This window comes from Loxodonta africana, chromosome 2, assembly GCF_030014295.1.
Source record: "Loxodonta africana isolate mLoxAfr1 chromosome 2, mLoxAfr1.hap2, whole genome shotgun sequence".
NCBI lineage: Eukaryota > Metazoa > Chordata > Mammalia > Proboscidea > Elephantidae > Loxodonta > Loxodonta africana.
The window spans coordinates 81,070,453-81,093,836 of record NC_087343.1 but is presented as its reverse complement, the minus strand read 5'-3'; the positions used below and the strand labels follow the sequence as shown (position 1 = coordinate 81,093,836).

Here is a 23,384-nt window from a genome sequence, read left to right as displayed (position 1 = left end):
ACTCATGGCCTGAAAAGATGGTATTATCTGTGTCTTACAGATGAGAAACCCAGGAAGAGAAGTTAATGTAAGCTACTTCGGCTCCACAAGCTTAGGGCTGAGCCAGATAAGAGATTTATGCTTGTGTTACAGGCAACAGAAAGTGGTTTCTCTCAGCTCAAAAGACCTCTGGGAAAGAGCAGGAAATAAGCAAAAATTAGAAAAGGTCAAAGAAGGGAGAACTGTAAAGGCCACATAGGATCTACTGGAATCACAAGTGGGACAGGTGTTCTGCTTGGTAGGAAAAAAAAAAATTAGAAATTGAAACTTGATCACTGTCCCTTCAGCACTGACCATGGAAGGGTGCTCAGAATCTAGATGTTTCACCTCAGTCATCTAGGTGGGTATTTTCATATAAATTCTCAGTTTCATATAAATGGCTAAACTTATAGTTCTTCATATATTGAACATTACACATTAATTCCCTAGCATACTGATAATTGCAAAAAAGAAAAAAATTTTTTTTTTTTTTAAACGTGTTTAGTGACATCAACTCTGGGTAAACTGCAGGAATAAACTCTCTGGACCTTCAAGGATGAAAAAGTATTCGTCCATGACTTGAAAGATCCCAGTCCAATCATGGCAACCTCAATAACCTTCCTCTGCTTTACATCTAAGGTGCTTGACACTCTTCCTTTTTACTTTCAGCTTGGTTCTCTGGTATTTTGACACTCAAGAAATAAAAAGAGTTAAACAATTAACAGCACGAATCCATACTGAACAACCAAATATTGAATTCTCTAGATTACTACTTTTCCATCTCTGATGGTCTTCATTGGAGAAGTTTCCTTGGATCATGGGACCCTTCATCTTCTGATCACTGAGGCCCATATGAATTTATTTTCTTTTCATTTCTAGCAAAGATGCTGGTGCTGATGGGCCCATTTCAGAAAATGCCTGAGTGATGCAGTAGAGCTCATTGACGTAATGAGGATGACAGAATACCAGCCACCCCATTTATGTCTAAAGTTGAGGGTTCCCTTTTCTTGCCCCTAAGAATGTGTATCTTTGTATGTGCTAATACGCTTGTTAGAAAAAAAAAAACTAATATTTTTAGCTATGCTAATTATTATTACTGCTCAAATTTAACATTTTCCCTATTAACTCTAGGCTTTTTGACATCTTCCTTTTGGGAATCACTGTGTGGTATCTTAGCTTCAGGAAATTACACAGCTTCCATGACTTTCCAGTGTCTGTGCGAGCTTGAAAGCATTCAGTGCCTTTACAAAGGGCAAGGATGATGACAGGCGATGATACACTAACAAAAATTATCATGTTTTTTCAGATTTCAAAAAAAGGACTTAGTTTTATAATGATGCTCAATTAAAAAATGAAACTTTACAGTTCATTTACCAACAGTCATCCTATTTGCCAAAGCCCAGAGTTTATTCACTAACAAAGTTTCTATTCAACTTTTATGCTTTAAAATAAAATTGCCCAGATTTTAAAAACTGAAATTTGTTTTTCTCTTTATAATTAAAAAGAAAAAACCACAAATGTAAGTTTCTTAAAGGAAAAGTATCACCACACCTACCTATCAAAACATGTTGCCCAGAACAAAACAAAAACCAGCCTTCATTCATTTGGAAAATATATTCTTAATTGTCTTGCATGTGCAAAGACAACAGCACACCTATTTCAGCGCGTTAGGGCTCAGAAAACAAATCTCCTACTTAGTATTCTTATAAAAAAATTTAAATACCTCTACTAGTGGAGAGATGAACTTCGACAGTTCAAAAGAGGAGAAGCTGTGGCATCGAAAAGACTGGCCAACCTTTCCTTAATCTTTTTGCTTACTAAATTCTGGAAGCTAGTGGGGTAGGGTATTCTTGAGTAGATTCTATAGGTTGGAAGCAGAACCTGGGCTCCAAAGTTTTCCTAGGCTTTTCCTTAACAGGTATCCAGGAAGATCATTCTTGAGCCATGTACTTCACCCCAGAATTCACATAGACACTGGGCAACAGAAGATTCTGGCTAAACTACTTACTAGACATTGTGCTATGAAAATTACTAAGCAGTGTTTTATTTCTTCCAAAAAAAAAAAACAAAAAAAGACATTCTTGGAGAGTACAACACAATGGCTATTTTCCTTACTAAGAGACTCAAGTAATGCTTTTTTTTAATCCTTAAAAACCAAATTTGAATGACCTGAATATATTAAAAAAAAATTGGGCAGCACTAATAAATTTATCTAGGAACCCTGGTGGTGTAATGGTTAAGTACTCTGCTGCTAAGCAAAAGGCTGATGGTTTGAACCCACCCAATGGCTTTATGGGAGAAAAAGCTGGCTATCTGCTTCCATAAAGATTATAGCCTAGAAAACCCTATGGGGGCAGTTCTACTCTGTCATACAGGGTCACTGTGCATACAAATCAACTCGATGGCACCTAACAACAATAACAATACATTTATCAGCAAACTCTTCTTGACTTAGTCTACAGCAGGTGCACGTGGCTGTGAAAATTAGAATGTTCAAAAATCAGTATTAGGGGATAACATTCACTATGTAAAAAATAATAATAAACAGAGTTGGGGCTGTAAGGAGACAGCACAAAATGTGATGTTATTTCTAGGTTATATTTTCTCTTTTGGATATTCAAACTTTCTAGTATATACTAGTAGTATAAGAAAAAAATATTTAAAAGCCACAGCTACTGTGAAAAGTTCATAATTAAATTACCAAAAAAAGATATTTGTAGTTATCTTGGGGAAATGAGAACATCTTTATCCCCCCTTCTTCTTATTCATATTTCCAAAATTTCTTATGTGAACATGTTAAGTAAAGGGAAAAAAATCATAAGCCAATGAAACAACTCAAATGTAAACATATCTTCTAGTTAACTCTTTTGCATAAGATTCCTGACTCTAGCTTAAATTTAATATAAAAAAATGAGCATTTATGTCAGTTCCATTTTTTTCTGAAGAAGAAATTAAACCCATCCCCCCACTTATCCCTCCTTTCTGGAAGGACAGAAAGGCCCATTTCCTATCACCACATGTTCCTTGTATACCAGTCCAGACCCTGGGGTCTGAGATCATCAAAATCTACTGGAGACAAAGTGTCCTCTGTTCCTGGTGCATACTCTGAGTGACTAAGATGGAAACAACTTGTCCTTGTCCCGTTTATAAGAAATCCATGTTCTGTTTCAGAATCTCACTTACCCAATGTTTTGTAGTCATCTCTAGCTTTGTTTGCTCTCAATAGCGACTGTATTTTCACAATTTCATTTCTCTGTAAAAGATTGAGACAAGGCATGATTTCCCAGAGTCCTACCTACTCCGCGGTAGAGCTCCACCAACGCAGACTCCAGTATTTTAGAATTGACAGTATTTAGATGTGGTACGTGCAAAGTTTATTTTTCCATTTTCTTTGAAGAAAGGGTCAAATAAACTAGCAAAAAGTATAAACAAGATTGTAGGAAGACTGCTTAAATAAAGAGATCTAAAAGGGGAAAAGAATTTTAGCACAGAAATTAGATGATCCGATCTATGTTATATGCAAAGTTTATTTTTCCATTTTCTTTGAAGAAAGGGTCAAATAAACTAGCAAAAAGTATAAACAAGATTGTAGGAAGACTGCTTAAATAAAGAGATCTAAAAGGGGAAAACAATTTTAGCACAGAAATTAGATGATCCGATTTATGTTCACATATATATAAAGAGCCTGAAAAAAAAAAATCTTCCTGTGGGCTTCCATTTAATCAGTTGGCAGTTGGAAAACCTGAACATGCAGTGTTGGATAGTATTTCTCTAGAATCTTCTCTCTTTGACATTACTAGCCTGCACTGGTTTTCTCTCATCCATTTCCTACCCAGTCTGGACTAATGCAGTCCCACTCTGAACATGATTTCTGAATGAAAATTAAACCTCCAAATTTTATTGCATTGAGTTCTCTTTATTCTAATAGCGTTCATTTCCATCATTAATTTAAATTATTCAATGCTAACGCTAAACAAAAGTATTCATTTAGTTCATTCTCAGTCTGGATAAAAACCCACACGTGTTTCTCTTACATGATCTCTGAAAAACTGTAGTCGTGAAAGGTAGCTGTTTCTTGCTGATGACATTCGGAACCAGGACTGAATCTAAAAATAAGTTAAATAAAGAAATCAAGGCAATTACCAAACAACCTTATGTTTTTATGCAGTCTTTCTAAAAAATATTGACATTTTATTTGATATAAAAATTAACAGCCCACTAAACAAGTATCCAAAGCCTATTCCCCATCTTCTACTTCAATTGCTTTTTCTCTTAAGGGGTTCAAAAGACTATGTATTCCTCTTAATCTCACTGCCTTCATAGGAGAGAGGTGGGAAGGTAATGTAGCTTTGTACTATTTTGCTTATCCCAGTAAATAAAAGCCAAGAGGGCAAGGTATTTTGCTAAGAGTTGCAATGAATCAGGGGATCAAATTTAAACTAAGACTTCTCCTAACTCCAGGGTTCTTCCAACATCTTTTAAATGCATCCAAAATCCTTTAGGTTTTTACAGGAAAACATCCAAAGAGATCTCATTAGAGAAAAGGCATGTCTTCCATGATAAGTCCAGGGCCTTATTTCATTAAAGAGCCAGTGCACAATGGATCCAGACCATGCCATTCTCCTACCTCACAGTTTAAAAGGTCTTTTAAACTAATCTCATCTGATTCCAGTTTCTCTTTGGCCTCACCATTCCCACCCTCAGCTAGATTTCCAAGTTGTCTATATGCTCATTTCAGTACAGTCCTCTGTAACTTCTGTGAGAGTGGGCACCATAGCTCCTTTTCTCTCTCTAATATCAGAGCAATCAGCCTGGCTGGAAAGCTGGGTGAGGCTGGCCCAACACCCAAACACAGGTCTTCAATTAGCTCTGGTTCCTCTGGTGATTGGTTTTGCATCATTTTTCTCTTAAATAAGGTTTTGTGCTGTTAGTTTGAGCATTCTAAATATTATTAGCTAATGCAATGAGAAACATGAAATAAATCCGGATTTTCCCCAGACTTCCTAGACAAGTAGCATTTATTACTATGCACTTTCAAATTTGATTCTCATAACCACATAAAGAACCTGACTCAGTTATATTGACTTTAATCGTTTAACTGACTTGCTTGAAGATGATCATCTAAGTGAGCAGTAGAGGTGGTATTCAAGCCCAGGACTTCCTTCCGACTTCAACGTAGCCACTGCTTTCCAGAACCAAAACTAAAATGGGGAACAGTTTAAGTCAGGCCCCTGATAAAGTGGTGAAGAATGTTTACCTTCACAATAGAAGCAACATTATCAACGAACATTTGCCGTCTGCAAGAATACGCTTTCCGTTGTTTATATCCCTTCCAAAAAGCCTGTGGAAATAGTTGATTACACAGTTACTTAGGGGCAACACTTTCCCACAGTTTATTTAGAAAGCCCAAGAACAGGGTACATCTCAGGAGGCACTGAGTTGGGACACTGTTGGGGGCCCTCCCCTTCAAATTTCACATGCCCATCATCTCTGGGGGTGGCCATTTAACCAGGGCAGAGAACGTACCAGCTCACCTCACAGCTGAGGTTTGTCCCAAGCTCAACAAAGCAAAGTGAGGGTGGTAAGTTACCAGGTATTAGCCCACTTTCCCAATTGAAAGCTTAATTTTACCAAGGTCCGGGGTGACAAGAAGGAATAATACAATGGAATTTCCCTGAAACACAGAGCAACAGGGTGCTGATAGTATCTGGTAACAATAAAACATACTTCAAAATAATGTCTAATAAGCACCTTTTCTCTGATAAAAAGTCCCTTGTGGCCCAGAATGGAAAGGAAGATCTCCACTAATTTGCAACCCTGGATCCCTTGGATCTCTGAAGATAGGAATGTTATAATTATCTTCTATCATGTCATATATTTCTACATAGAGTTTAACAATGCTTTATCAAAATATCTTAATTAGATTATCACTATTAAAAATTTTTTTTATGAATAACATTTACAAAAACTCTCTAGAAGGATTAAATTCATACCTATCTCAATTCATTCCAACCCATTTATGAGCACTTTTTTATTTAAATATACAGTCGAGTCTTGTTTTTTGTGGTAGTGATGGTCTATAAAGTCACTATGAATTAGTGAATACTGACTGAAACATTGCTTCTAGGAGAAAGACAGGGTTAGGTTTCTATGAGCCTCCGATCATAACACTTTCATCAACCGATCAATACATAAACTTATTGTTTCTGCTTAAAGACAACTTGAAAAAAATATATTGTTGATTCATTAGCAATGAACTCACAGCCAACAGCACTATAACCATGCCTGAACAAAGTTTATCATTTACATTTAATTATTGATATGTTAGGGCCTAAGTCTGCCATTGTAGTTTTTGTTTTCTGTTTACATGGTTTTCTTTTTCCTGCCTTCCTGTGGTTTAAGTGAAGATTTTTAAAAATTCCATTTTGATTTACTTATAGTATTTTTTTATCTCTCTATTACAATTTACTTATAGTATTTTTTATCTCTCTATTACAATTTTTGCTTCAACCATTGTGTTGGTCATCTAGTGCTGCTGTAACAGAAATACAACAAGTGAATGGCTTTAAAAAAGAGAAGTTTATTCTCTCACAGTCAAGTCGGCTACAAGTCCAAATTCACGGTGTCAGCTCCAAGGGAAGACTTTCTCTCTCTGTTGGCTCTGGAGGAAGGTCCTTGTGATGCATCAGTCTTCCCTTGTTCTGGGAGCATCTCAGCGCAGGAGCCTCAGGTCCAAAGGACACGCTTTGCTCCTGGGACTGCTTTCTTGGTGGTATGAGGTCCCCCTGGCTCTCTGCTCGCTTCTCTTTTCTATCTCAAAAGAGACTGGCTTAAGACACTACCTAATCTCGTAGACCTCATCAATATAACTGCTGCTAATTCATCATATTACATCATAGTGATAGGATTTACAACACACAGGGAAATCACATAAACTGGTGGACAATCACATAAAATGACAGACAATCCCACAATACTGAGAATCATGGCCCAGCTAAGTGGACAAATATTTTTGGGGGGACACAATTCAATCCATGACAACCATCAAATATAATTTTAAAAACTAAAGAGGATTAGGAAAATCTATTATATTTACGAATATTTTTACTCTTTCTGTTGTTCTTCCTGTTTTGAGAACTTCCTTTAGCCATTCTTTTTCTGGTGACAAATTCTTAGTTTTCCTTGATCTGAGAATGCCTTAATTTCCCCTTCATTCCTGAAGGATATTTTTTTCAGAATATAGACTTCTGGGTTGATAGTTCTTCTGTTTCAACATTGAAAAATATTGTGCTACTTCCTTCTGATGAGAAATTCTCTGTCATTTACCCACATAGGTAAACTGTCATTTCTTGCTAAATGTTTTCAAGATTTTTTGTCTTTTTTTTTTTTTCATTAGTTTCACTACGATGTATCTTCATGTGGACTTCTTTGCGTTCATCCTTTTGGGGGTTTACTCAGCTTCTTGAACATGTGATTTTACGTCTTTTGCTAAAATTGGGAACTTTTCAGCCCCATCATCTTTCTTCTCTTCTTCTAGGACTCTGATGACACAAATGTTAAATCATTTGTTAGTCTCATAGATACCTGTTCTACTCATTTTTTTCAGTCTGTTTTCTCTCTGTTGCTCAGATCAGGTAATTTCTATCTTTCTATCCTCTACTTCTCTGATTCTTTCCTCAGCCTCTTCCATTCTGCTGTTGGGCTCCTTCTCCTTCTTCTTTTTTTTTTTTTTACAACTATTATTATATTTTTAAGTTCTATTTTGTTCCTTTTTACATCTTCTATTTCTTTGCTGAGACTTTTTATTTTTTCCTTTCTTTCAAGTATATTCATAATTGCTTGTAACATTTTTATGATGACAGCTTTAAAATCTTTGTCAGATAATTCTAACATCTTCAACATCTGTATGTTGGAATCAGGAGCCCTGGTGGTACAGTAGTTAAGCACTCAGCTGCTAACCAAAAGGTCAGTGGTTCAAACCCACCAGCTGCTCTGCTGAATAAAGATGTGGCAGTCTGCTTCTGAAAAGATTTACTACGGTCTTGGAAACACTATGGGACAGTTTCGGTTGCTATGATTTGGAACCTACCTAATGGCAGTGGACTAGATTTTATGCTGGAATCTACCGTCTTTTTTTTTTTTAAACTAACATTGTGGCTTTCCTAATTCTTGGAATGGTAAATTTTGATGAAACCTTATATAATTTGGGTATCATAAGACTCTGGATCTTATTTAATCCTTTTGTTTTAGCTGGCTTTCCCTGATACCTCTCTAGCAAGAGAAGGGAGGTACCACATCATTCCTGGCAGGTGGGGGTAGAAGTGTTTGATCCCTACTTGACCTCCATCGACACCTGAGGTAGGGCGTGGCTCCCCACTAAGCCTCTGCTGATACCTGGCAGGGAGGGTAGGAGTGCCTCATTACTACTCTATTATGTGGTCTCCACTGACTTTAGGAGGGGTGGCTTTTTTATCACTGGGTAGTGGTGAAAGTCCCAACACTCCACTATGCGTCTTTGATACCACCCTACCCAGGAGAGGAAGGGGCACCACATTACTGCTCAGTGGGGGGTGGAATTCCAGACTCCTCATACTATCTCTGCTAACACTACGGTTTTTTTAAACACTATGGTACTGAAAGTCTCAGCTTTCTATATGACCTCCTCTATACCATCCTCACCTTGTTATAGCTCACAAGGGTGGAAGTGTAGTCTCCCCACTTGGCCTTTGCTGGTGTGGGCGGGGGTAGGGCCACAGTCTTTTCCTGTTATGTTTGGCTAGAATACAGCTGTTACTGTTTAAAGGTTTTCAGTCTTGCTAGACTGTCCCTTTCCTGGTCCCTTGGCTAGATAGTTGTCTTTTTTTTTTTTTTTAAATCTGTACCCATTGGCATTTCCAGGTAGCCAGCTTCTTCAGCTCCAAGACTGGGATATATGAGACAAAAAGAAAGCCCAGAGAACTCACCACCATGTCATTCCTTAGGTCCCAAGTTTCTCTAGCAAGTGTGACTTTATTTTTCCTATCTTCCAACATGTTATGTCCAGTTTATATACAATGTTCAGGGATTTTAGTTGTACTTAGTGGAAGGAATAGGGACAAGTACATCTATTTCATCTTTCTGAAGTGGAAGTCAAACCCAAATAGACTTTAAGTCCTCAAAGTTTTATAGTTTTTTATTATTATTTATTTAGGTCATATCAATTTATTTCTTGACATATTCCAAGATTTAAAGAAAAAAATCAGAAGGAAAAAAGCTGTTATGATCCAAGAGGATCAATTGAAAAACTATTAGAATTAAGATACATGCAGCTGACTAGTTATAAAATGAATATATCAACTTCATAAATTTTCTTTGTCAAAAATAAGCAACGGCATAATAGAATAAAGATGTCATTCACAGCAGCAACAAAAATATTTACTTAGGTGTATAAAAAGGAATATTAAGGAATAAAATTATAATACTACACTACACTATAGTATAAAAGACTAATAAATGGAGAAATACACTCATATCTGGATTAGAAAATTAGGGATTGAAACTAAAACTTCAATGTAATAAAAAAAAAATCAGGAATAGATTTGAAATTTTGTCAAATGCATTTTTACTAGCTGTTGAGGTGAATACACAGCTTTTCTCCTTAAAACTGTTTAGTGACAGAATTATACAAGAAAATAAACTATTGAGAGGTTTAAAACTGGAGTGATCTTAACAGTGCTTCTCAAAGAATATACAAAACCATCTGGGGTATCTGGTGAAAATGCAGGCTAGGATTCAGTAGTTTTGGGGTAGGGATTGATATTCTACATTACTACAAGCTTCCAGGCAATGACAGTGCTGGTTTGTGGTTCATTTTTAGTAATAAAGATCTAAACAACCAAAGTCAAAGGATTTTTAGTTGATCATCCAGTTAGGAAAACCCACCATGGAATTTATCACCGTATGGCATTTCTGAGATGATGGGAGAATCCGCTCTGATGTCACCAACAGATAGTTCATAAAAGTGGCCCAACAGCATAACAGAGACTAGGGGAAGTGGATCCTACTAGTGGGTTACTGGGATTTCAGGGCAATGAGCCATACATATTTGTTGTGATGGTTGTCAATGATATTTTAGTGGGTAACAACTGTTTGAAGCAAAGTAGCACAATTAAGCAAATATATATTATACACACCATTCCTTAGTCCATATTGGAAGGCAAAACAAAATGTATGCAATTAGTACAAATTTTCATTCTGCTCTTCTGGAATTAAATGATCTAAACTCCTATTAATTTCTATTAGCTCAGATTCACAAACATTCTGGATAAGTAATCTATCAAATTAACAGATTATCTAATATCGAACCATTCTTGCACTTGTGGAATGAACCCCACTTCTCTATACTGTATCGCTCTTTCAATGTACTATAGATTCAATGCTTACCGCTATTCTTTTCCTTGAGATTTTATTATTGCATTGCATCTCTTTGTTAATTGCTAACACAGATTTTTCTGGAATCCTTTTAAATTTATTAATATTTTATTGTTACCCTTTCAAACAAAGGTAACTTGGGTGCGTATAAAATTTTAGTCTATAGGAGCAGAAAGTTACATGCCTCATATTTCCATTTGTCAAAATTCTATGTTCTTCTTTTCCATTTTCTAAATTTTAGTTCCAGTAGGACTAGACTTTTTTTATTCAGTGCTAATAATAGAACTTCTATATATAGTCATGAGATTGCAGGCTCTTCTAATAGAGGCTATTGATTAAACGCAAATATGGGCATGAAGTTGGGAGGAAGGAGCTGTTGATGAAGGTGCAAAAGGAGACAAAATTCTAAACCATAAAGCCACTGAGAAGCAGATTTTTACAGAAAAATTAAAAACAAAGCATTTATAAAGATATCAGTTTTGTTCTCTTGTCTGGCATGAGAATTTGTATGAAAATTTATATAGGAGCCATCTTTTTTGTTTTATTTTCTGTTACCATTGTAGTACCTCTGTATCAAAAGAGTCTTTCGAAATACCTAGACCTCAGAGGTTACTGTTGTTTTAAAGACTGTAACTGTCAACACTAGAAAATCTGCCTTGTTAAATTGGTTGCCTTGCCTGATGACAGCATCCAGGATTGTTGTTGTTGTTGGGTGTCGTCAAGTTGGTTCCAACTCACAGTGATCCTGTAGGACAGAGTAGAACTGCCCCATGGGGTTTCCAAGGAGTGGCTGGTGGATTTGAACTGCCGATCTCGTGGTTAGGAGTTGAGCTCTTAACCACTACACCACCAGGGCTCCATGTGGCATCCAGGATTGTAATATTCAAATTGCCAACTTCGACTTCTGAAGTACAAATTTTGGTTAGCCAAAAAAAAAAAAAAAAGCCCTAAATATTTACCTCATCTCCCTCCCTGTTTAAAGGTAAAATAGAGCAATCAACACAAGTTTTTGTTGTTATGTGCCATCGAGTCAATTTTGACTCACAGTCAGAATTATATAAGTATAGACTCATAGCGACCCTGTGGGAGAGAGAACTGCCCCATAGGGTTTCTTAGGTAAAATCTTTACAGGAGCAGATCGCCAGGTCTTCTCCCCTGTGGAGTTGCTGATGGATTCGAACTACCAACCTTTCAGTTAGTAGTGGAACACTTAACCATTGTGCCACTAGGGTTCCTTCAACATGAATAGTCAGTTATATTTAAAAAAAAATATAATGAATAATTCTCACCTCCTTCCTCCCATCCTGTAGACTCTGCCACTGCTCCAGGTAACCTGACCTTTTGGCAGAGAAGCTTGTCTTTGCCTGGATGCTGTGGCACTCTCTGACATGAAGCTGAGTAATTAATTCACTAAGTCCCAGGACTAAGTTCTGATGTTTGTCACTATTATAGATTGAATTGTGTCCCCTCAAAATACGTGTTGTAAATCTTAACCTCTATGCCTGTGCTTAAAATCCCATTTGGGAAAGGCTTGTCTTTGTTATACTAACGAGGCAGGATTAGTACAGGGTGTATTTTGAGTTAATCTCTTTTGAGACATAAAAGAGATTAAAACAAGCAAGCTAAAAAGCAGAGATGAGGGAAGAGAAATGCCAAGCCACTTGAAGATTGTCCAGAAGCAGAAGCTCAAAGAGACAAGAACCTTCCTCTAGAGCCAACACCCAGGATTCGAACTTCTAGCCTCCTAAACAGTAAGAAAATAAATTTCTGTTTGTTAAAGCCACCTATTTGTGGTTACTTCTGTTACAGCAGCACTAGATAACAAGGTAGTCACTGTTAGGTTTTTTTCCCCGAAAAGTGGTATTCTAGCTTTATTCAGTACTAGAAAAACTTTCTTCTGTAGCTACGTATTTTCCCTCCTTTTTTTCTGATCTCTTTCCATGCCATACCAACAAGTTCTATATAGAATTCCCATTATCTGTCTTCTGAGTCATCATCTTTATCACTTCATCATTTCTAACATTTATTGAGCCCCAATACTGGGAAAGGTCTGTTACATGAATTATTCCATTTAATCCTCACAACCCTGCAATAAAATAATAGAATTTTTAGAGGAGAAAAGTATATGATCTTTCTCAAAACCGTTTCAATTATTTCAGCATCTATTCTGCATTCCATGGTTTCAATTTACATTCTACAATGTCATTACTGCTCTTGCCCTCCTTAGCTTATAAGGTCTTTTCATTTTATTCTATTGCCTTACCCTGTTTCATTAAGTCCATATCTTATTAATTTTATTGAGAGCACAAAGAAGTTTCAGTACAAAATTTATTTTATTTCCTGGAATAAGAGTATCCTTAAATGTTTACTTCATTTATATTTCACAGTTATTCCTTTTTCTTTTTTGGATGTTATCTTTTCAAGAAGATTTATTTCTGGCTTACTCATTTTTAAATTTAGGCAATTCTATCAGGGTCTCAGGGTCTTCTAATTGCTCAAAAATAATGTGGCCGAATAGATTCTGACTTCCCTCCAGGATTACTTGGGCATCTTCTGATTTATTCCATAAGCATCTATGACAGAGGGTTGGACGATGGCTACATATGCTCTCTACACCACTACTCAGTACTTGCAAGGAGATTGGGGTGGAGGTGATACAGGTGGTCAAACAGGGGTGATTGGGCTTAGCCTAGGAGCTTTGTCTCTGTATTTCTCTCTGAATTCGTTAAGACTGCTGTGTCTGGGGCTGGCTCAGCCAGGTAAAAAGCTTGAGTTGCTCTATGGCAGGGGAGGAGGTAGTGGGGGCACTACTTTGGTGAGAAATGAGAATAGCGTGGCACCCTTTGGTTGATGGTCTTCTGGTTTTGCAGATCGGCAAGTTTCTACTGACTGCATATTCATCTCTGGCCTACATCTATGATGCAGGCTTGCCTTTAGACCTTATGACTTCCTTGTTAGGAAACTTCCAAGTCAGTGCAAAAAAGCCTGGTGGAACAACTTCATAGTTCAATGGCTCCCTTTTCAGTCCTGCTGCCTCTGTTGAGGTGGTGGAGAAAGGCTCCAAATGGTCATCCTGTCTTTCCCCCAGCTTCCTCATGACTTCAGTCCTAGATCCTAGTATCCTAGAGATACTGTACTAGTGGGCTCTTCAGAACATCTTCCATTGTAACTGTGCTCTGTGTTCCAAGACTGGCAGGCATGGTGTTGGTCTACGTTGTGTTACCTCGGCTGACACTCTAAACTTTGTGCAAACTAGAGCCTGAGATTAGAGTAGATGCTGCTTCCTTCTGTACTTTCAGGTGTTTGTTTACCACGCTAAGAGTTGTCTATTTTTTTTTCTTTTAAGAAGGAATGAAGAGGAAAACATTGGCTCCTCTAGGCAATCCTTTGAATGGCAGATTTAGAGGAAGACTTTCTTTAAAAAAAAAAAAAAAATCATCACTTTTGCCTTACTAACATCCTAAGCTCTGAGCAAATTCAAACATTTGAGCACGTACCATATTCAAAACACAAGAAGACAAAAGTTTTTAAAACTCATTTTCTGTCCTGAACAACATTATAGGCAGGTGGTAGACGCAAATAAGTACATCGCTGATGACATCTTCAACTTAAAAGTTTTCAATTTAGAAAATATCATAATTATTGGCCAAAGCAAAAACTCATCCAATACTGCCAGTCAATAATAGTATTGCTTTGGAGTTACTGGAGGGCAAACACACAGCCTTCTGGAACCCAGTGTGTTGGTAGGTAGAGGGAGCTATCGGAATATCGAGGAGAAACACCTAAATCTGGCAAGATTCCTCTCCTGCCAACCAGAAGGCTCAGACAAGTCACACAAGCTAAACAACAACTTAAGACAAAACAAAACAAAACAACTGGGAATAAGGATTTTTTGCAGGCCTGAATGAAAAACAACAGATTGTGTGAGAAGAAAAAAGAGACACTAAATCTGTTTTATTTCATTAGCTCTTCTGTTTTTTCTGGCTAGAGAAGCACAGACATTCAGATAGCACTCAACATCCAAAAACCATGAAAAAACGGAAACAAATTGTAAAGCACCTGACTCAGATAGGAGGACACACACGGAGATCCAGCTTTTTAGGAAAACGTAATTTCAACTCTGATCTGAGGTATATGTCTGGCTTCATCTAGGTTGGTGACAAGCGGGTCTGTACAAGTCCACAATGCCCCTGAAGCCAACTGGTAAAGAGTCATTCAACGTGGAGATCCTTCCCATTACAAAGCCTTAATAAAGTAGATTAGGAAGCACTGACGATATAAAAATCTGAAGTCAGGTTCGTCTATCAGAATGCAAATACAGCGAAACCTGTGAGAGCCGGAACTCAGAGGGACTGCCTTGTTTTTCCGGGTGTTAAAAGTTTTCCGCCTTTGACAGGGTGCAGTCTTACCGGTTTTCTATCCTTCTCTATTAGTGGAAATATTTGAGTTTTCCTTCTCTGGCAGGTTTCCACCTTACCCAGGCTCTGGCTTTCGCAGGTTTTACTGTAGTTGACTGTTCAATTGGCAGACATTTTCAGGGGAAATGACAGTCTGCCTTAAGAAGCGGTAGATGATTCACATACCTGTATTTTGACCACATACGCTTCTTGATCATACAAAAATGATTTCCTAGCTTCAAACTCTTCACTAAGGAGGTGTCCTGAAGGTGTGCTTTTAAACCGAAGAATCAAGTCTTCTGAAGCAGACCATATCTTCTCACGAATGTAACTTGCCGTAATTTCCGAAATAATGTCCTGGCAAGAGAGATTTCTTAAGGTTATATTTCACACATCAGGTGAAAGAAGAATAGTTATGTTCTCTTCTAAGAGCTTCTGGCAATTTTTATCTTTAGAAAATGATAAAAAAAAATGATACAGATAGCTTTTTCTGGCTTGGTTTAAAAATGGATTTGCCCAGAGCCGAGGGGTGAGCTGGCTTAGCTTCTTTCTAGTGACAATCATTGATTTTCGAATCCTCTGAGCTTTGTGCTGAGCTGGAATAGGAACATGGTTGAATGATCTGAGGATATGGAATCAGAGATGTACAGATGATGTTCCCAAGGACCGGGGGTGAGGCCTGAGCACTACAGACTGTGACAGGGACAAGGATGATCACTGTGAGAATATGACTTGCCTTCTTCCCTCCCTGAGGCTCCCAAGGAGAGGAATAGAGCCCTTGCAGCCCCAGGCTTCCCTTTCCTCCCCAGGCCACAGTAGGCAGATCCCTGCAATGAGTTGGGGAAAACCTCAATTACGGTCTAGGAAAAATAAAACATTTGGGGAAGGAGGAAAGAGGGAGAGAAAGGGAAGACAAGCGCTGTCATGGACAGATGGGGGAAATCTAGAGGAGTGAGAAGAAAGAAAAGGGTTTGTGAGAAGTCTTTCTATAGGTTATGAACTGGTTTTACTTTTCTGTTCTTTGACGAAGACTGGACTCCTATGGCTAATGCCTCTTATCCTGTGCAACTGGGACTAATGGTTGGTTAATTTAAGTAGTCAGTTAGAAGTGAAATCATGTAAAAACTACAGAAATAACTTTAAGAGAAGACATATACATGTACGTTCATTGAATAAAATCAGTAATTTCAGGTGGTTTGGAAGAAATACTTTTGGAGGGGTACTTTTTAATAATCCTAATGGACTGTTGTTGTTAGGTGCCATCAAGTCAATTTCTGACTCATAGTGACCCCATGTGACACAGCAGAACTACCCCATAGGGCTTTACAGGCTGTAATTTTTTATGGAAGCAGATCATCAGGTCTTTTTCCCACGGAGCCACTAGGTGGGTTTGAACCACCAACATTTCAGTTAGCAGCCTACCGCTTGCTCAGTATAACAAAGTTATGTCTAGAGCATCTTTTGCTCCTACGTGAGCAATTTCTGGCTCTGGATTTTAACCCTTTGATGCTTCTTCTTTAAAGCTGTTTCCATCATAGTGATATGGTTTTTTTATACTGTCCATATTTCATTTTTCAACAAATTAGCGCTAATAATCCATTGCTACAATGTCATTTTCTTATAAAGTGCAGGATCTTTGAATGTCTGAGATGTGTAAATAAGCTATGTTCTTCAGTTATCTTCTTGACATTCAGAATTTTTGGTAGCATCATCAGCCTTAGGCCATGTTTTCTTCTTGAGTTTTAGTAGATCCTGAATTGGTGACTGACCACAATACTGCTAACTGCAATATCTCTCATGTTCTTGACTTTTAATGGGTCTACAAGATCTAGACTTCTATGTTCTGAAATGGAACTCAATTATTATCAGTATTTTCTCTTTAAAAATACTATAATACCTGGATCCATCAGCAATTTTCACATCTTTTGGGTCCAACTTTTGGTCCCAAGTTCAAGTCAATCCTGGTGAACACTCCTTTAAGAGTATTTCCCCCGGAAAACATTAGTCATTTTTTTAAAGGTTCTGCCTCTCTGTGTTAGAATAAATCTGTCTTGAGTCACTATCTTGTGTTATTAATACATCCAGAGCAGCTGGTGGCAAAAACAAGCCAAAAGTAGAATGGTGGAAAAGATAGTAGACTAGAAATTGAGAACACTGGGTATAAGCCTCACCTAATGAACAAATTAGGTGACAGACACAAACTGCTACACCCATTCTGTGCCTCAGTTTAAGGAAAAAAACAAAAACAAAAAGCAAACCCATTGTCATCAAGTCAATTCCAACCCCATCTGTTACAGAATAGAACTGTTCTACAGGGTTTTCTTGGCTGTAATTTTTATGAAAGCAGATCACTAGGACTTTCTTTCATGGTACGGCTAAGTGGGTCTGAGCCACCAACTTCAGGTTAGCAAATGAGAAGAAGCTGTTTGTACCACCCAGGGACCTTGCCTCAGTTTACCACCTAGAAAATGAGGGGTGACAATACTTGCCCTACCTCCACTCAGAAAATTATTTAAGGATCAAACTGATATGAAAGTGTTTTGGCAAGTGAAACCTTACACCAACACAGGGTGCTCGGCTATGCTTTTGAGACTCAGAAGAGCTTACATGCAGTGCTAAACATTCTTTGGGTATTTGTGGCAAACCAGTTAAGAAAGCTTCTTTTGGCCACATGAACTTGTTTCCGACAGCTTATTACAAGGGTTAGATTCCAATTTCACATTCCTTTGACTTAACTCTCTCCTGTTTCTTCACGGCTTCCTACCAACCTCACAGAAAACAGCAGAATTCCTTTATCACAAATACTCACATAGAAGGCCGTTCTAATAATATCTTTTGTTGTTGTTGTTAGGTGTTGTTGAGTCAATTCTGACTCGTACCAACCCTATCTGACAGAACAGAACTGCCCCAAAAGGTTTTCTAGGTTGGTGGTTTAAATCCGCTCAGTGGCTCCGTGGGAGTAAAAACCTGGTGATCTGCTCCCATAAAGATTAAACAAACAAACAAACAAAAACCCACCAAACTTGATGCTGTTGAGTCCATTCTGACTCATAGCCACCCTACAGGACAAAGTAGAACTGCCCCATAGAGTTTCCAAGGAGCGCCTGGTGGATTTGAACTACCGACGTTTGGGTCAGCAGTTGTAGCTCTTAACCACTACGCCATCATAAGGATTACAGCCTAGACAATCCTACGGAGCAGTTTTACTCTGTCACATGGGGTAGCTAAGAGTCAGAATTGACTAGACAGCACCTAACAACACCAACAGCAATCTTTCCAACAGCAGATTGCCAGGTCTTTCTCCTGCGGAGCCCCCGAATAGGTTCCAATCGTCAACCTACTGGTTAACAGCTGAGCATGAAACCACTGTGCCAACAGGTCTCCATATTTGAACAATAGCTACCTCTCTATTTATTTTTAGCTAAGTCTTCTTTCGTTTTAGGGGATTTCTACCAAGAATCTAGTTTCTTGTTTCCATGTCGTAAGTAAATAAATTGTACAAATCTAATAAAACTGTGATCACACGCAGAGAGGCCAATCTATTGTTAATCCTCCCCTCCCATTCCTTTAAGCAAGAAGGGTGGAACTAAAAAACGAATGATTTTAAATGACTCAGCACTGAGACTGAAAAGAAATCCTTGGCCCCATATCTCAGTATAGTACTGCTCTTAAGCTATTTGTTATCTTTTTCCAGTAAATACTCAGCCTTGGTTTTCTGCACATATAAAAAACTGATTTTGGGGGGACAGAATTAGGATTAAAATGGATAAGACTTACATACAGAGTGGAATCATTAGGTGCCCCGGAACTTAGGCCAGCCTTATAAGTAACAGGAAAATGCACTAGAACAAGAGATCCTAACACCTCCCATTCCAAATAGGTTTTTTCCTTCTATTTTTAATATACTAAATACCCATTTAATAATGTTGCTGTATATGCTAACTAATGCACTGTTTCTTTACTTCTAACAGAAAGTACTATTTATAGGTCTTTGGTTACAAAAGATGTTGGAAGGGAGGAAGTGCTTTTGATAAGTACAATCTGGTAAACCAAAGCTTTTAAACACTGATCAAGGATTAGCTAAAAGGAATCTTCAGTGGTTAAGTAAGAAATTTTAATTCATTGTACGTTTAATCTTTGGTTATTTGATATGGGCACATGGCTGATTTTTAAAATGTCAGTTCATCCAAAACCAGGTATAAAATGCATTCACTTGTGTTGTTAGCACTTACATTTGGACATGGATAGAGACAAAGCTCTAGAACCACTTTTGTTTAAATAGGGAAAACATGCTAACATATTTTCTTAGCATGACTTTCTTAGAAGATGTTGCTGTTGTTAGGTGCATTTGAATCAATTTGACTCATAGTGATGCCATGTGACAGAGTAGGTTTTCTTGGCTGTCCTCTTTACAGGAGCAGATGGCCAGATCTTTCTCCTATGGAGCCACTGGGTGGGTTTGAACTGCCAGCCTTCCGGTTAGCCACACAGCACTTAATCGTTGGCACCACAGGGCTCCTTTTTTTAGACAAAACAAACATTTAAAGTTTATTTGTCCTGTTCTTTGCCCAACTCTGTCCTCTGCTCCTGAAGCCATCTGCAGCACAAAATGGAGAAAAATAACATTTTGGTTGGAAAGCTATTATGCTAAGTTACGTGCTGAGAGGGGGGAAGAAACAAGACATTTGAATACAGAAAGCCAAGGGTATTATTACAAATTCAATTCTGTCAAAGAAAACCTGGGAACCTGTTTCTTAGGATAATCTACCAACCAAAATAAGCCGGGAAAGCTTTCTCTTGTTGGTTTTGTCATGCTTATATGGAGAAAATTCTAAAAGGACAGTTACCACACAGCCAAGTCCAGCTGCAGTTCATGAAGATTTTACTCCATATTCAGCCTTCAAGTAAATCTATTAATCCCTCCCCTTACTTACATTGACTCAAAAATAGAAAAGCAGTGACACTTTGTGAGTATAGTTCAGGTTTTCTTCAAACACCAACCTCCTACCTCAATGTCTTTTCCCAGGAGCCATGATTTTTTAAGTGAGGCATTTTCAGGCATTTTCCAGGAACTCTCCTTCGAATCAATGTCGTAATAATACTCGTATTTGTCCTGCAGGGGACATCTGAGCCATGAACCTTCACCAGAAACTGAGGAAATAAAAAGAGTATTAAATTTTATAGAGGAACACTGAAACCTTAAGCATTAGTGTAGTTCTTTCAATATATAAAATAATCTAATCTGTTTTTCACAAAGCATTCAGATGGTCACATTAGTGTCATTAGAAATGATCCACTAACATGGAGTGAATTGTATGTATTCAACAGGAGTTTCTTGCTAAGCCAAGGAAAAGACACAGATATCAAGTACTTGTTCTGGATCTGAAATTTTTCATGAAGAAGACAGGCATATAAACTGGTCAAAGAGAAGGAAAAGGAACTCAGGTATATACATCCCAGGAAGATGTGAATCACACCACAAGTAGATAGAGGAGACCAATGAGCAAGATCCTCTTTGTTTAAAAAGTCGTTTGGTAAATGAATTAACCAACTATACCAAAAAGAATTAGTCAACGTTCAACCATTTCAGGAGGTACCACATGAGCAGGAACCAATGATACTGAAGGAAGAAGTTCAAGCTGCACCGAAGGCATTGGCAAAAACAAGGCTCCAGGAATTGACGGGATACCAAATGAGATGTTTCAATAAATGGATGCAGGGCTGGAAGTATTCACTCATCTATGCCAAGAAATATGGAATACCGCTACCTGGCCAACCGACTGAAAGAGATCTATATTTATGCCTATTCCCAAGAAAGGTGATCCCACTAAACGTGGAAATTGTCAAATAATATCATTCATACCACATGGAAGTAAAATTTTGCTGAAGATCATTCAAAAGAGGCTGTAGCAGTGTATTGACAGGGAACTGCCAGAAACTCAAGCCAGATTCAGAAGAGGACAAGGAATCGGAGATATTGTTGCTGATGTCAGATGGATCCTGGCTGAAAGCAGAGAATACCAGAAAGATGTTTACCTGTGTTTTACTGACTATGCTAAGGCATTCGACTGTGTGTATCATTAACAAATTATGGATAACCTTGCAAAGACTGGGAACTCTAAAACACTTAATTGTGCTCGTGAAGAACCTAAACATAAATCAAGAGACAGTCATCTGAACAGAACAAGGGGATACTGCATGGTTTTAAGTCAGAAAAGGTATGTGTCAGGGTTGTATCCTTTCGCCATACCTGTATGTTGAGCAAATAATCTGACAAGCTGGACTATATGAAGAAGAACAAGGCATCAGGATTGGAGGAAGGCTCATTAACAACCTATTTTATGTAAATGACACAATCTTGCTTGCCGAAAGTGAAAAGGACTTGATGCTCTTACTGATGAAGATCAAAGACCACAGCCTTCAGCATGGATTACACCTCAATAAAGAAAACAAAAATCCTCACAACTGGGCTAATAAGTAACATCATGATAAACAGGAAAAAGACTGAAGTTGTGAAGGACATCATTTTACTTGGATGCACAATCAACACCCATGGAAGCAGCAGTGGAGAAGTCAAAAGCCGCATTGCATTGGGCAAATCTGCTGCAAAAGACCTCTTTAAAGTGTTGAAAAGCAAAGATGTCACCTTGAAGACTAAGATGCACCTGACCCAAGCCATGGTGTTCTCAATCGCCTCCTATGCACGTGAAAGCTGGACGATGAACAAGAAGATCGAAGAATTGATGTCTTTGAATTGTGGTGTTGGTGAAGAATATTGAATATGCCATGAACTGCCAAAAGAATGAACAAATCTGTCTTGGAAGTACAACCAGAATGCTCCTTAGAAGCAAGGGTGGAGACACTATGTCTCACATACTTTGGTCATTTTGTCAGGAGGGATCAGTTCCTGGAGGAAGACATCATGCTTGGTAGAGGGTCAGCAAAAAAGAGGAAGATGCTCAATGAGATGGACTGACACAGTAGCTGCAACAATGGGCTTAAACATAACAATGACTGTGAGGATGGTGTAGGACCAGGCAGTGTTTCGTTCTGTTGTACATGGGGTCACTATGAGTCAGAACCGACTCAATGACACCTAACAACAACAGGTAAAGGAAAAGCTTACCATTTTGAGACTTCTGTTCTTTTGCCTTCAGAAGAGCATCGTAGTACTTGTTAGCACACTCGGGGACTATGTCATTTGCATCCAGACTGGAAGATGTCAATACAGACAAAGTATCACTTGGTTTTCCTCTCTCCAAAAACTGGTTAACATCAATGACCAGAGTAACCCCTGGGTAATGGAAATAATGCTTCTGTTAGTGGTTATCTTCAACCTTCCCTAAAGGCACCCAAAGATATAATTTGACCTTTTAGGAATGGAATTCATTGGTATTAAACCTTTTCACTCTTTACTGTTGTTTTTGTGACTTATGGACACCCCATGTGTTACAGACTAGAAAGGCTCCATAGGCTTTTCTTGGCTGGGATTTTTGTGGAGGGAGGTCATCAAGCCTGTTTCTTCTGGGGTGCCACTGGTAGGTTCGAGCTGCCAACCTTTTGGTTACCAGCTGAGCATAAACTGTTTGCGCCACTCAGGGACTTTCCTTTTTACTCTGAGAGAATGTACCACATATATCTAAGCCAGTCACCAATTTACCTATCAGTTTAGGTTGTAAGAATAATAAGATTCTGCGAGAGTATGGCTTATTAAAATGGAAATATTGCCTTACTCAATATTGGTTACTCTCGTGGGGTAACAAGACACTAGATTTTGCTTATTACAGTAATCTATGAAGTGGGGTGAATGCAACCCAAAAGGAGAGATGCAGCTTTGATTAGGTCATTAATCAATATTTGAGAACCAGTTTTATGAAGACATTTATTTATTTTAGAATAAACAAAATGCTACTGAAGCTGTGAAGAGTCTGATATTCCCTTGTATAGTGGTAGCATACTTCATGGAATTGTCTTGAACAACCTACACAGATGTTCTAGGAAGACACATCTGGTGGATATGTGCAATGGAGTCCAGAAGCTTCATTTTGGAACCAATTTAGACCTTGAAAGCATTTTATCCCACTTCAAATTTCTGTCTCTCCCCATAAATAAAACCACACTGAACTCCCGATTGCCTAAAAAAGTTAACTTGGTGAATTCTTTATGATCCATGTAAGAATGTTCTGGCCCAACCAATGCAACTACTGTTTTCACAGCCTGTGTATGCACTGTTGGAAACATAGAACAAAAAATGGAAGAAACCTGGTTAAAATATTTTATAGATGAAAAAGGATCTTGATGAAAAGTGATGGGGAGAGGTGGATGTATTTTTTTAATACACACATGCCAAAGTCTACCACGTAAGCGCTAAATGGCATATTGTCATAAAATGATGTTCACATGTGCATATCATTATGAGGGCTGAATAGGCAAGAAAAACAGAGTTTTATCAACAGCCTGAAATTGAAATCATGCAAATGTATAGGAAGACGGAAAGACTAAAGGAGAACTCCATAGCAAAGTCCAATAGTTTCTGAACAAAGGTATAACGGTTATGTT

General features: G+C 38.1%; 1 protein-coding gene across 6 annotated transcripts in view; it reads right to left on the bottom strand.

Annotated features, from left to right (window-relative positions):
- Window positions 1–23,384, bottom strand: part of IQGAP2 (IQ motif containing GTPase activating protein 2) — a 328,352-nt gene that overhangs the window by 56,327 nt on the left and 248,641 nt on the right. For 5 of the 6 annotated variants that reach the window (XM_023545568.2, XM_023545570.2, XM_064273317.1 and 2 more), the window contains 6 exons: window positions 21,952–22,119; window positions 19,834–19,976; window positions 15,012–15,182; window positions 5,276–5,359; window positions 4,053–4,124; window positions 3,202–3,271 (listed from right to left, as the gene is read on the bottom strand). In XM_023545568.2, coding sequence (XP_023401336.2) covers window positions 3,202–3,271; window positions 4,053–4,124; window positions 5,276–5,359; window positions 15,012–15,182; window positions 19,834–19,976; window positions 21,952–22,119 — 708 coding nt within the window. The remainder of the gene's footprint in view (window positions 1–3,201; window positions 3,272–4,052; window positions 4,125–5,275; window positions 5,360–15,011; window positions 15,183–19,833; window positions 19,977–21,951; window positions 22,120–23,384) is intronic. The other variant, XM_064273341.1, reaches the window with a different exon arrangement.